Source organism: Thamnophis elegans, chromosome 9 (assembly GCF_009769535.1).
Source record: "Thamnophis elegans isolate rThaEle1 chromosome 9, rThaEle1.pri, whole genome shotgun sequence".
Classification (NCBI taxonomy): Eukaryota; Metazoa; Chordata; class Lepidosauria; order Squamata; family Colubridae; genus Thamnophis; species Thamnophis elegans.
In genome coordinates this window covers 66,239,062-66,252,065 of record NC_045549.1, presented here as the reverse complement: position 1 = coordinate 66,252,065, position 13,004 = coordinate 66,239,062, and the positions used below count along the sequence as shown (strand labels likewise).

Here is a 13,004-nt window from a genome sequence, read left to right as displayed (position 1 = left end):
GGGTAGGATTTCTAGTTACCCTTGGCTGTTCAATCTCCCTTCTCTCAATTCCTTCTCTTCTGGGACAATCTCTTTTCCAGTGCCCATACCTGTGACAAACAGCACATTGATTTTGACCTAAGGAGGGGATCACAGCCCTCTCCCTACTTCCTCTATTTCCCCCTGGCACAGTCATTAAAGCGGTGGCTAGCAATTCTGCTTTTTTCTTCATCTGCTTATCTTTTTTCCTCTCCTCCAACAAATCCCTGTTGACAAATGTCTTCCTGGCAACTTCCATGAGTTCACTAAGGGGTTTTCCCAACGCTCCTTCCAACTTTTGAAGCTTATGCCTTATGTCTGGAGCTGATTGTGAAATAAAAGCCATTGCTAGCATGCGAGCATTTTCAGGAAGGGTGGGGTCGATAGGTGTATACATCTGATATGCTTCAACCAGCCTAGAATAAAAAGCCTCTGGACTTTCAGTAGCTTCCTGGGTTATTAAACTTGGCTTTGACATGTTTGTTGCAGGCTTTCCTGCTATGCGCACAGCTTTTATGATTAACTGTTGATAATTGAGCAACAAGTTCAATTGATGTGAATCATAAGGACTCCAATTAGGATCTTTTGAGGGGAAACGCTGTTCAATAAAGTCTGCTAAGGTTGTACGTGCTGGGACATCTGGTTTTAAAATATTAGACACTGCATTCCTGATTTTCTCCCTTTCTTCAGCATTGAAAAGTGTTGCCATAAGTTGTTGTAAATCTAGCCAAGTTGGATGATGAGTATCCACAATAGTTTTTACCAATTCTGCCACTTCATTTGGTTTAGCACTATAAGGCCCATAGTGCATTTTCCAATTAAGCAAATCAGAGGTGGTAAAAGGAACATGCTGAAACAATGACCCTGTGGAAACTTGGGAGGGGTCATCTGGGTTTACTAAGAATTGGTCAACTCGTCTGAGAGGTGCTGTAAAAACAGTCTCTGTCTTTGCTCTGGTTCTGGCTGATACTGGTTCCACTTCTCCACCCACAGCTCCCAACAATTGGTCCATCTCTTCCTCCTTCTTTTCCCAAAACTCTGGTCCCATGGTGTCGGGGGAACTTATAGGAGCTTTTTCTTCTTTCTCTCCTTTATATCTTATCTGTTCCATGCTAGTAAGTACAGCATCTAATCCCTGCTCAATTCCCTCAATAGGTAACTGGCTTGTGGACCCCCCCGTGCTGGGTGTAGTTCTTCTGGTATAAGTCAGGGACAAGGATTGCGGTGTGACTGGCAAACTGACCCCTCTAGGTGCAACATATGGAGGGGGTTGTGGCAGTTCTTCTGGTGCACTAGCCAAGACTGGTGGTCTCTGCTTAGGACTTTTGGGGTCTGTAACTCTGACAGCCATAAGAATACATTGTTGTTTACACTTCTTTAACCAAGCTGGGGGTTGATTAACCAATTTCTTCCAAACATCTATATATGGAGCCTGAGTTAAGCTCCCTATCTTAGGATCAAACACCAACCTATGGACTTTTAAAACTAAGTGAGGATCAAAGGTACCTATTTCAGGCCACCCAATGTCATATCTGGGCCATTCTAATTCACAAAACCTCCTAAGCTCATGTTTACTCCACACAATTCCATAATCCTGACTCATAAATCCTTCTTTAAAATGCTTTAACATAGAATCCAGAGGAGTCTGACTACTAATTCCTCCACCCATAATTTTCCAAATACTGAATAACACAATTCTTAACACTTCAACCTTTTAAACACATACATATATTCTGGACAGTCCAATTCCCAAAACCTTTATACCTAGCAAGGTGGATCAGACCTCACTCTTCGGTTTAAAAAGAAAAACCGAGCCTCAAATAGAAAGCCCACAATTACTTGCCTGTTTTCTGTGGCTTTCCTCCTCCGGTGCTGGCCAGTCTTTGTTCTCCCTTTCTCCTCTGGTTTTCCAAGGCTCTTGAGACCACTAACCGCCGAGGCTGAGCTCTCCTCGCTGCCGGGAAATTCCCTCGGAACAAAAGGTCCGTTTGGCGCCAGAGAGGTTCCTGACCCGATGAGCCCCCAGCCCCCCGGGTTAGGCGTCCCAGAGGATCCCCAAAGACCCTATCGTCTCCTGCCTGGCTCGCCAAGAAATGTAATGGCAAAAACAGGGTCTGCCTTTCTACTTACGTAAGAATAGGAGACAATTTGCCTTTTTCCAGAAGAGAAAGGTTTATTGAATGCATTCAAGAGACCAGTAGATTTTCACCTAACTGATCTGATTTTAGGTACATTTTGACAGAGGTTTTATACCTTTGAAATGGTTATTACAAATCATATAGACGTCATATAGGCGTGCACTAATACAGGTCATAACTCCTCACCTCAGCACAAAGTTATTTCGGGTAAAATTACAAATATTTAAGGAAAATTACAATACATGATTTCCAAACCACAATAGGGAAGTAAAGTAAAGCTAAAAGAGAAGTGAATCTTGGTTACTCATGCAGAAAAAGGAAAATGTCAGAATGCCACCCAGATATATTGCTAAAAATATGGTTAACCTATAGCTTGTTTACAAGATGAACTTTTGCTTTGGCATGAGCTGTGCTCTTATGACTAAGATACTGTGGTTACTTGCCCACCCAGTTTCCCCTACTTGCGAAAACCTGGCTTCCTGTGTTTCAAGCAGAAAGAAGTATGTTCCTTGTTCTTGTTCTTTAGGTGAAAGAGCATAAGCAGAGTTTTGATTTTGAAGTTTTAGAATTAGACAAGTAGCCTGATTAAGTATTTTAGGGGTTCAATGATGGACCCCATGCTGTTTCAACGGCTTTAATGTAACAGGTCTAACAACAGAGAGGATTCAAAACGCGGACAGCGCCAGCCCAACCGACAGCTCTTTATATACTCGAGCTGTCAGTTGGCCTGCCAATGGGTGACCGTCGATTCCCCCTGTTCGAGAAGGGCGTCCTCTAAATCCGGAAATTCGCAATTAATTGCGGTTGCTCGCAATTCCGCGACGTATTGGGCAATTGACTGGCCCTGCCGTTGGATACATCGCCGGAAGTTTTGACGGCGGGTGTACTTTGAGGGAGACGGCTCGTAATGCAGCTTGAGCCGCTCCATCAGGACATCGAGGGGCAATGAATGCACTGGTGCCGGGGCGGCTAACGCACGGGCTGTGGCAAACATTTCTGCCGCGCAATAGTGTAGAAATGTGCCCCGTCGCCTCCCCTCAGGGAGCTCCGACAGATCGTGGGCCATAAGGAAGACCTCAAATCTTTCCAGAAATGCGTCCCATGACTCGGCTTCTGGATGAAAAGCGGCAAATACGGAGGAAGGAGCCAGGGCAGGAACTACGACGGGGTCCGTGTCCGACATCCTCGTCGCCAGTTTTAAGTAACGAGGCGAGAGTCTTGAGGTAACTGTAACAGATTGTAACGGCTTTAATGTAACAGGTCTAACAACAGAGAGGATTCAGAACGCGGACAGCGCCAGCCCAACTGACAGCTCTTTATATACTCGAGCTGTCAGTTGGCCAGCCAATGGGTGACTGTTGAGTTTCCCGCCAGCCGGCAGGTGCGCCTCAGCCAATCAGGTATCGGCTGCTCCGGCCCCGCCCGTCGGCTGGCACGGAAGGACGCAACAAATTGTTTTTGGGTTGATAGCCGTTGGTGGCACAGTGATTAGAGAGCAGTTTTGCTGGCTAATGCTACTGATTGCTGGCAATTCGATTCAGATGGGCTCAAGAATGACTCAGCAGTCCACCCTTCCAAGGACAATGTATGACACCTAGATTCTTGGGGGCAAGAGGCTGACTCTGTAAACGGCTTAGAGAGGGCTGTAAAAAATACTATGCAGCACTCAGCTATTGCTATGCTCTTCCAATTTTACTGAAAGACCAAAAATTATCAGGACATCAGGTTTTACGTATTTTGCCATACACTATCAGTTTTACACTGTCTGGCCTTTATTCCGTGCCTCTACCAAAACCTCTCTTCTTTTTTCCAATCCAGACAAAACTGCTTCAATTGATAGTTTTGACAAATGCTTATGCTCAATCGTTTATCATCTCTTAACTTGCTGTGGTGCCTCTCCTGTTGATAATCATCCGGAAAATGTATTTAGAGAGCTACTATTCTGACACCTGAGCTGTGGTGGCCCAGTGGTTAGAGTGAAGTACTGCAGGCTACTTCTGCTGACTGCCTGCTGACTGCAATTTGGCAGATTGGCAGGCTCAAAGGTTGACTCAGCCTTCCATCCTTCCAAGATGGGTAAAATGAGGACCCAGATTGTTGGGGGCAATATGCTGACTCTGTAAACCACTTAGAGAGGGATGTAAAGCACTGTAAAACAGTATATAAGTCTAAGTGCTATTGCTATAGGGTACCAAAAGTATAAATCTATTTCTGTCTGGAGAAGTATAACCCCACTAATGATGGAAAGTCCTTGGATCCAAAAGGCTCGTGCAGCCCGGGCTCAAATTAAGATTACATTTGTTCTCCTCATTCCCACCCTCCAGGCACTGAGACAAGAATGTGAAAGCATTATTTGCCCAGCCAGGGGTCAAGATATACAGATAAGTATAATCAGTTATACTAATGATAATTGACTCTGCGCCAATGAATGATCTCATAAGTGGTACGTGTAGATGTTAAATAGGGAGGGGCTATTTAACATCTACAACAGGGGTATCAAACTCAATTTCATTGAGGGCCGCATAAGGGTTGTGTTTTACCTTGGGGGAGGGTGACCACAGTGGGTGTGGCCAGCTCAACATTACTCACATTGGGGGTGTCTGTGGTGGCCTCGGTGCTCTGCCAGTAAAAATGGGCTCCCAAGCAGGGGTGGGTTCCTGCCAGTTCTAATCTCTTCTATAGAAGAGGTTCCACAAATCTACAGTGACGTTTAGAACAGTTTCTAGCTCCCTCCCCCTGTCCGTCCACACATCATCAAGATGAAGAGCGAGAGGAGGAATTTTGGGAGTTGAAGTCCACAAGTCTTAAAGCTTCCAAGTTTGAACACCCCTGGAGTTTTTTTCCTAAAGGGTTAGGGGTGCAAGGGTCTTGTAACTTAACAGCTTTAAGACTTCCGTGCTTCAAATGCCAGAGTTTCTGAGCTAACATTTTGGTTGCTAAGCAAGAGCGTTGTTAAGTGAGTTTCACCACATTTTACAAGTTGGCCATGCCCACCCAGTCACATGGCCGGCAAGCCACTCCCACCCCATCACATGGTCAGCAAGCCACTCTCACAAAGCAGGCCACACTTACAGAAGATGTTCTAAAACATTTTGAAACCCACCACTGCTCCCAAGGCACCATTTTCGGCTGCGACAGCCTCCTGCAACTCTCTGCCAGAGAAAACAGGCTTCCAAGCTCAGCTTTTGGCTAAAACCACCTCCTGCAACCCTCTGCTAGCAAAAAATGGAGCTTGGGATGGCTGTGTGTGGACCTCGCGAGCTCCATTTTCACTGGCAGAGGCCCCATGAGCCAGTCCTTTGCTGTTTCCAGGGCGGCCCTGTGGGCGAGATCTAAGCATCCCACGGGCCAGATCTGGTCCCCAGGCCTTGAGTTTGACACCCTTGATTTACAGATAGAGGTAATCCTTGACTTAGTTCATTTACTGAACATTCAAAGTTACAACGGCCCTGAAAAATGCGGCTTATGGCTGTTTTTCACACTCACAACCGTTGCTGCATCCGCAGAGTCCCATGATCCAAATTCAGATTCTTGATAAGTGGTTTATATTTATGACAGGATCATGTGATACAGCTTTTGTGGCCTTCCTGATCAGCAAAATCAATGGGGAATTCAAATTCCTTTCATGACTGTGTGGCTCACTTAACAAATGCAAAGATTTCCCTTAGCAACTCTGGCAAGAAAAATCATAACAGGGCAAACTCACTTAACACAGATTTGACTTAGCAACCATCAGTGTTAGGCTCAATTCTGGTCATAACTCAAAGGCTACCTGTCTTGAATGCTGTGTCACCTTGCAGATCAAGGGTTTGGTGTGTTCTGACCTAGGCTTTCCCCCAAAAGCATGAGGCAGAATCCTGACAAAACCTCTTTTCTTAAACGAATTCCTCTCATTCACATTCAGCAAGGCCCAGCAAACAGTCTTTCAAAGGAATATTTATGATCACAGACCTTATCTATTCTGGAAAGCTGTCATGTAAATATTTTCCAAATGAGGTGCTGTACAAGGAAAGGCTGGGCACAGAGTCTCTGAGATTCACGGACAGATCACACTCCTGAAACGAATCTAATGACCAAACAAATGAATTGTTTCCTGCAAAAGCCCACTCACTTTTCGCTCCTCTTTTATTTCTTATGGGTGGGGCCAAACATCTTCCACCTATGACTTTACTTCCAAGTCTACCCTGATTCCTGAGTTGTTCTTTTCTTCTGGCAACTCTGTGCATGCACACATTGGGAACAGGCTCTAGCTGTTCCTCTGCTGCACTGCTGTCTAGCTTTGAAGGCAGCTGAGAACTGCCAGACGGCCTTGGCCCCCTCTCTGCCTCCGATGCAGAGCCCTTGTCCGAGCCTTTCCCAGCCTCCAGGACTGGCCCATGCTCCTCCCCAACCTCATCACTGTCTGACTGTGCTGCCAGCTCTGCTGGCCACTGGTGGGCCACAACACCACGTCCCACAACCATCGACTAGAATCGTGCACAGAGAAAGGAAAAGAATCACAAAAACATTCTGCCCTCGCCATGCCTAACCTCCTAGGTCAGGCTAGAAGAACCCAATGATGAATAATATTGAAGAATGTTAAGAAATCCAGGAAAACCAAGAAGGTTGCACTACCATCCTCGTCTGAACTCCAGCAGAGGTCACGTTTGCAAGTATTTTGACCAAATTGGCAAACGTTGCCACATTAAATTTAGCAGACGATTCATTGGAAAGAACTATCTCTTCAAAGGTCCCCTGAGTGAAATCTTGGCATGTGCAGTTGACCTCGAGGGTAAAGGGGGGATAAATCAAGCTTGCTACTGAGTCCTTGGGGTCACCTCACTTCATAGAGTTGCCAACTCCTAACTGTTCATTCTGCCGAACAAATTGACATACGATGGTGTCGTATCTTTGATCTGTGAATGAAAAGCAACATGTTGCATCTTACTAGAATCACGTGTTTCCTCTTAAAGGGAGAGGCATAAAGTGGGGGGGACAAGGTATTTTTTCTTCCATTTAGCCCCCTACAGTTTTGGGCCCTTGTGTCCTGCTTGTCCATTCCATTCATTGATGGTGGCAATTGTCCTGCTAACAATGCCTTGTTGGGAAAGATGGTTATGAAATTTAGAAAGGTAACTAGAAAAGTCTTTGTTGTTTTGTTTTTAGTTTGGTTTTTCCCAGGGATCTTGGGAGGGCAGAAAGAGGTGGGTCACATTAGAAAATGTGTGTTCTGACCTAGGCTTCCCCAAAGAGCATAAGGCAGAGTCCTGGTCCTGACAAAACCCCTTTTATTAAACGAATGTGAATTTCTCTCATTCACATTCAGCAAGGCCTGGTAAACAGTCTTTCAAAGGTGAATTTATGACCACAGACCTTATCTAGCTTGGGAAGCTGCCATGTATTTTCCAAATGAGGTGCTGTGCAAGGCAAGACTTGGCACAAAGTCTCTGAGATTCACGGACAGATCTTCATACTCCTGAAACGAATGAACAAACAAACGAATTGTTTTCTGCAAAATCCCATTCCTCTTTCGCTCCTCTTTCATTTCCTATGGGAGGGGCCATTCACCGTCCACCTGTGGCTTTACTCCCAAGTCGACCCTGATTTCAGAGTTGTTCTTTTCTTCTGGCAGCTCTGCACATGCGCACACTGGGAACAGGCTCCAGCTGTTCCTCTGCCTCATTTCTGTCTAGCTCCGAAGGCAGCTGAGAATTGCCATACGGCCTCAGCCCCGTCTCTGCCTCCGTTGCAGAGCCCTTGTCCGAGCCTTCCCCAGCCTCCAGGACTGACTCATGTTCCACCCCAACCTCCTCACTATCTGACTCTGCTGCCAGCCCCGCTGTCCCCCGACAGGCCACAACAGTGTGAGACAGAAACACATTGTTCTCCAACCCCATCCATAATCTCCAGCTTGTTTATTATTAAGTTTATTTACCAGCAATTAGTAGGGGTGAAGAATGGTCTTGAGGTCAAGAAGTCCTTGCTGGTGCAACCATGCAGTCCATGAAGAGTACTGGTTCCCTTGGTTTCCTGTCTGCTTGATGAATTCCTGCTAATATAAAGAAACAATCCACCAATCCAGACTTCTTGCCGGATTTCTGTCGGACGCTCCTGAAAAATTGATATGAAATAAGATATGAACTATTGAATGAGATGCTGCACCAATTGAACCCGTTTGTGTCATCTCACAAAATGAGGGAGGAAGCCCTTCCTGGCTGAGCTAAATTACAAGCCAAATTTATCTCACTAAATGATTTTTTTTTTAGTTTTAATATTTAGATAGGTAAAATATGGTCTGCACCAGTGATGGGGAAAGATGGCGCCTTTATGACTTGTGGACTTCAGCTCCCAGAATTCCTGATCCAGCATGCTTGGCTGGCTCAGGAATTCTGGGAGTTGAAGTCCACAATTCATCAAAGGGCCATCATTCCCCACCTCTGGGCTATACTAAACCCTGTTCTTGGGGATGGCTTCCTCCATTATTAAATTTGTCTAGATCTGATACCTTCTACTGCATTGCTAAATTGGTTTTTATGCTGCCAGTAAACAATACAGCCAGTATTTTATTCGCCGGGACTGTTAATTTTTGCTAAAAGCACAAAACAGAATGTTCCCAAAGACAATGCTCACCTACAGCTGTTTTCCCCCCAGAGAGTTTTGGGTTGTTCTGTGTGGGAATGGGAATCGGAAAGGCCCACAAGACAAAATGTCAGACCACCCACATCTTGAATCTCTAATTAAAAATGATCCTGGGCTCCATTCGTTGTGAAAGATATAGTTTTATTAGAAGTATATTGCAACCAAGCCTAGCCGGAACTGAGAATCGCATGCCAAAATTCCTAAGTTCATCTTTTTCCTCCCTTAACTACCTCCCATCGCTGCCCCTCTCCTAATGATCAATCAGATTCAAGCAAGAGGTTTTCAGAAAGGTCACTGCAAATGAAGGTTGGTATGGCAGGTGACCTTGAAGCAGTGTCTTGGGGCAATACAGTAGTTACTTTTGCTTCCCCCTAAACATTCCCCCTCCTCCCCAGAGTTCATGGCAGGCTGTCACTGCATGATAGCAAAGCACAAGCCAGGATAAGGTGGCAGATGATACAGAAGTAGTCATCCATTTCCTTAACTAACTTGTAACGATCATCATTAATAGCAGAGATAGAACGGCCTTTAGTATGAAACCAAGATGCACATGAAGCTAGCTTTCTGTTACAAACTATGCCAAATTTGCAATCCTGGTATTGGTGGCACTGAGGTAACAGCTATTCTTTTTTGTGAGTGCCTCTCGTATCTTAAGGGACGTGGTGGCTCAGTGGCTAAGACGCTGAGCTTGTTGATCAGTTCAGCGGTTCGAATCCCTAGTGTCGTGTAACGGAGTGAGCTCCCATTACTTGTCCCAGCTTCTGCCAACCTAGCAGTTCGAAAGCACGTAAAAATGCAAGTAGAAAAATATGGGCCACCTTTGGTGGGAAGGTAACAGCGTTCTGTGCGACTTCGGCATTTAGTCACACCAGCCACATGACTACGGAGTCATCTTCGGACAGCGCTGGCTCTTCGGCTTTGAAACAGAGATGAGCACCGCCCCCTAGAGTCGGGAATGACTAGCAGGCATGTGCGAGGGGGACCTTTACCTCGTATCTTATTCTTTGAGAAAAAGTCAATTTCCCATTATCTTTTCCTCACTGTTCCTTGCCTTTAAAAAGGACCGGAAGGTGGTGATATTGGGAATATGTGGCTAAAGCAGTATTTCTCAACCTTAGGGACCTTAAAATGTGAGCACTAAAAATGGTTGCAGTTGAGAAATACTAGGCTATGTTATAATAATCACCATCTCCAGATACTTCAGCTCTGTGCTGATGTTAAGGGCTCCCACTGCTGCTTTATTCCTTTCCCTAGAATTTGTATCCATGAAGATCTCCCATGGTGAGGAAGAGCAAATGTTAGCAGATATTTACTGATAAAAGCATGACTCACCAAACACGTTTATAATAAATATTTACACAGCTATTTGATGGGGAGGAAACACATGGAGATTTTACCAAATGAAAAAGAAACCTAAGCTACCCTGCTATTATAAAAATAAACTTCTAAGCAAGCAGAGGTTGAAAATGCAACGCACACACCAGGAAGGGAAGCATGGTGCTTCTTAAGAGTACAAATCGCCTACCTCCTTTTTCGGCCACAGGGAACAGAAAAGAACAAAAGTTCATGAGATCCTGAAGTTGAAGGTGGAGGAATACTCCACCCATCTGCCCAAAGGACCAAGAATATCAGAGAGGACATGCTGAGCCAAGGTCATGGGGCCACAAAGCAGAGCAATTTCTCCACATATATTGACGAGACAATAGTCACAACAGATGCTGTTAATATCCCCAGGATCTGAGGGATCGAATCATTGCACAATGAAGATGTAAGGAGGGAGAGTTCCCTCCTTCTCTACCACCTCCTCCTCCTCCTTGTCCTACTTCCCTTTTCTCTGCAATCATGTTAGGAATATAATCTAACGGTTGGGTTGGCAATATATAAAATGTAACAAGGCTATACCTGTTTCTTTAAATCGTACTGTAAAATGTGATTGGCTGCTGTTTTTCCTCAGTCGGCCATAAGAGGGAGCCAGAATGACATTTAACTCTCTGTTTTTTTAGATGCTGTGCTGATCTGATCTGAGTGTTTTGGAAGCTGGCTGTTAGAAAGTGTCGTGAGCTATTGTAAGTTTTGCAACTGTTAGCAAACTTTGAGTACCAGACTGATTATATGATACTGGACTATGTTATTTGGATTATCCCTTAACTGAAAGACATTGATGACTGTCTTATCCGTGTATGACTTGGACTGTTTGATGGACTCTGACACCTCTATTTCCACGAAAGTAAACACCTATTTAAACTGCAGTGTCTCTGTATGCTGGTTTGTGTGTGCTCACAAACAACTCTCACAACGCTTCTCTGAACGTACTCGCTCTCCCAACAGGGAGCTTACCTAACAAATCAGTCCTGGGTTAAAAACTCTCCCCATTATGCACTAGCAGTGAAGGGTAGACGTGCCGAAGTGGTTGGATTCAGACACTTTGCTAAATTATAAAGCGGATTTTTCCTGCTAGCGAAAATAGCTCCACGAGACAGGCTCTCTACTCTGATCCCATAATTTTTTTTTAAAAAAAATACCCCCTATTTGGGGGGGGGGGGTTATGTGTGAAAAAACGATTAAAAGACTTCTTGGGAGAAAGTCAACTCAACTCAGTTAACTCAATAAGTCTATCTCTCAGGGCCACAAAGCAAGCCTCTCTGCTGGGACCCCGAATCACAGCACCAGACCTCAATTTTTAAAGCGAGTGTGCAAAGGAGTGGCTCACGAAAACAGCCTGTGCTATCAAAGCAGGTTGTAATATCACCATCACCACTAGATGGCAGCATTTTAAGTGTTTTCTGATTCTCTTTACTGCCCTCTAGTGGCTGGGAGGAGACTCCTAACAGCAATTTTCTTCTTTCTTTATTTTTTGGCGACATCTCTATTTCACTCTTCGTGTTGGAGGCTGGAACCAGTCAAAGGGACAATTCAATTCTCTAGATCCCTGTGGCCAGAGGTGGGTTCCTCCCAGTTCAAACCGGTTTGGCTGAACTGGTAGTGGTTTTCCGGACTGGGTTGCCAGAACCAGCAGAGACCCAGGCCTGCTATGCATCCAAACCGGTTCTCTGGTCAGGGTGCAGTGGTGGGTTGCAGTGTACTGGAGCCTTCCCAGAGTACTGGATACCGTTCCTGTATGGTGCTCCAGAGGACCTGCCCGTCCGAGCTCCTTACCATGTTTTAAAGCTTTCAGCACTTCCACGCACGCACATGGCGCATACAGCACCTGCATGACACTTAGTCGAGCAACTGGAGCGTCCCGGAGGTTTGCGGAAACGTCATTTGCAGCTACAACACATGCGCACGCTGCGCACGTGCAAGTGGGCAATGCTAGGATCTTGAACCCACCACTGTCGGGGTGGCATGTTTCCCCCCCCCTTTTTTATGGTTCTACGCATGCACAGATCTATTTTTGGGCAACTGCACACGCAGGCACGTGAGCAAAGCAAGCATCGAACCAGCAATAATGATGGCAACAACTCACTCCTGCCGGTGGGAGGAGACCAGAGAAAGGAAAAGAGTCAGAGAAAAGAGATTACAAAACAAATAATAGGAGGAGTCTCTAAAAACTAAAAGGTAAACATCCAACCTCTATGGAACTGGCTCATGTGCTGCAGACAGACGTTTCCTTGTTCATTCAGAAGTCTGCTGCATTCAAACAGGATAATAATTTACACCTCCTTATAAGTTTAAAGGGACACGGTGGCTCAGTGACTAAGACACTGAGCTTGTCAATCAGAAAGGTTGCCAGTTCGGCGATTTGAATCCCTAGAGCCGCATAACGGAGTGAGCTCCCATTACTTGTCCCAGCTTCTGCCAACCTAGCAGTTCAAAAGCACATAAAAATGCAAGTAGAAAAATAGGAACCATCTTTGGTGGGAAGGTAACAGCGTTCCGCGCACCTTCGGCATTTAGTCATGCCGGCCACATGACCACGGAGATGTCTTCGGACAGTGCTGACTCTTCAACTTTGAAATGGAGATGAGCACCATTCCCCAGAGTCTGGAATGACTGGAGCATATGCATGAGGAGAACCTTTACCTAAAGTTTAGAGCAGGAGTTTCTCAACCTGCACCACTTTAAGATGGAGGGACCTCTTCCCAGCTGGGTGAGGTATTCTGGGGGTTGAAGTCCACCCATCTTAAAAGTGGCCAAGGTTGAGAAACGCTGGTCTAGCAGAAGTCAGATTCATTGGAGTAGACTAGTAATACTAAAAGATTGATTTGGGTCAAAGAGAGCATAAAGTAG

At 45.4% G+C, this 13,004-nt stretch overlaps 1 protein-coding gene across 1 annotated transcript in view; it reads right to left on the bottom strand.

Annotated features, from left to right (window-relative positions):
• Positions 1–1,129, bottom strand: part of LOC116512960 — a 28,766-nt gene extending 27,637 nt beyond the window's left edge. The window contains exon 1 of the mRNA XM_032223662.1: positions 90–1,129. Within this exon, the coding sequence (XP_032079553.1) occupies positions 90–1,129 (1,040 nt within the window). The remainder of the gene's footprint in view (positions 1–89) is intronic.
• Positions 1,130–13,004: the final 11,875 nt, after the last annotated feature.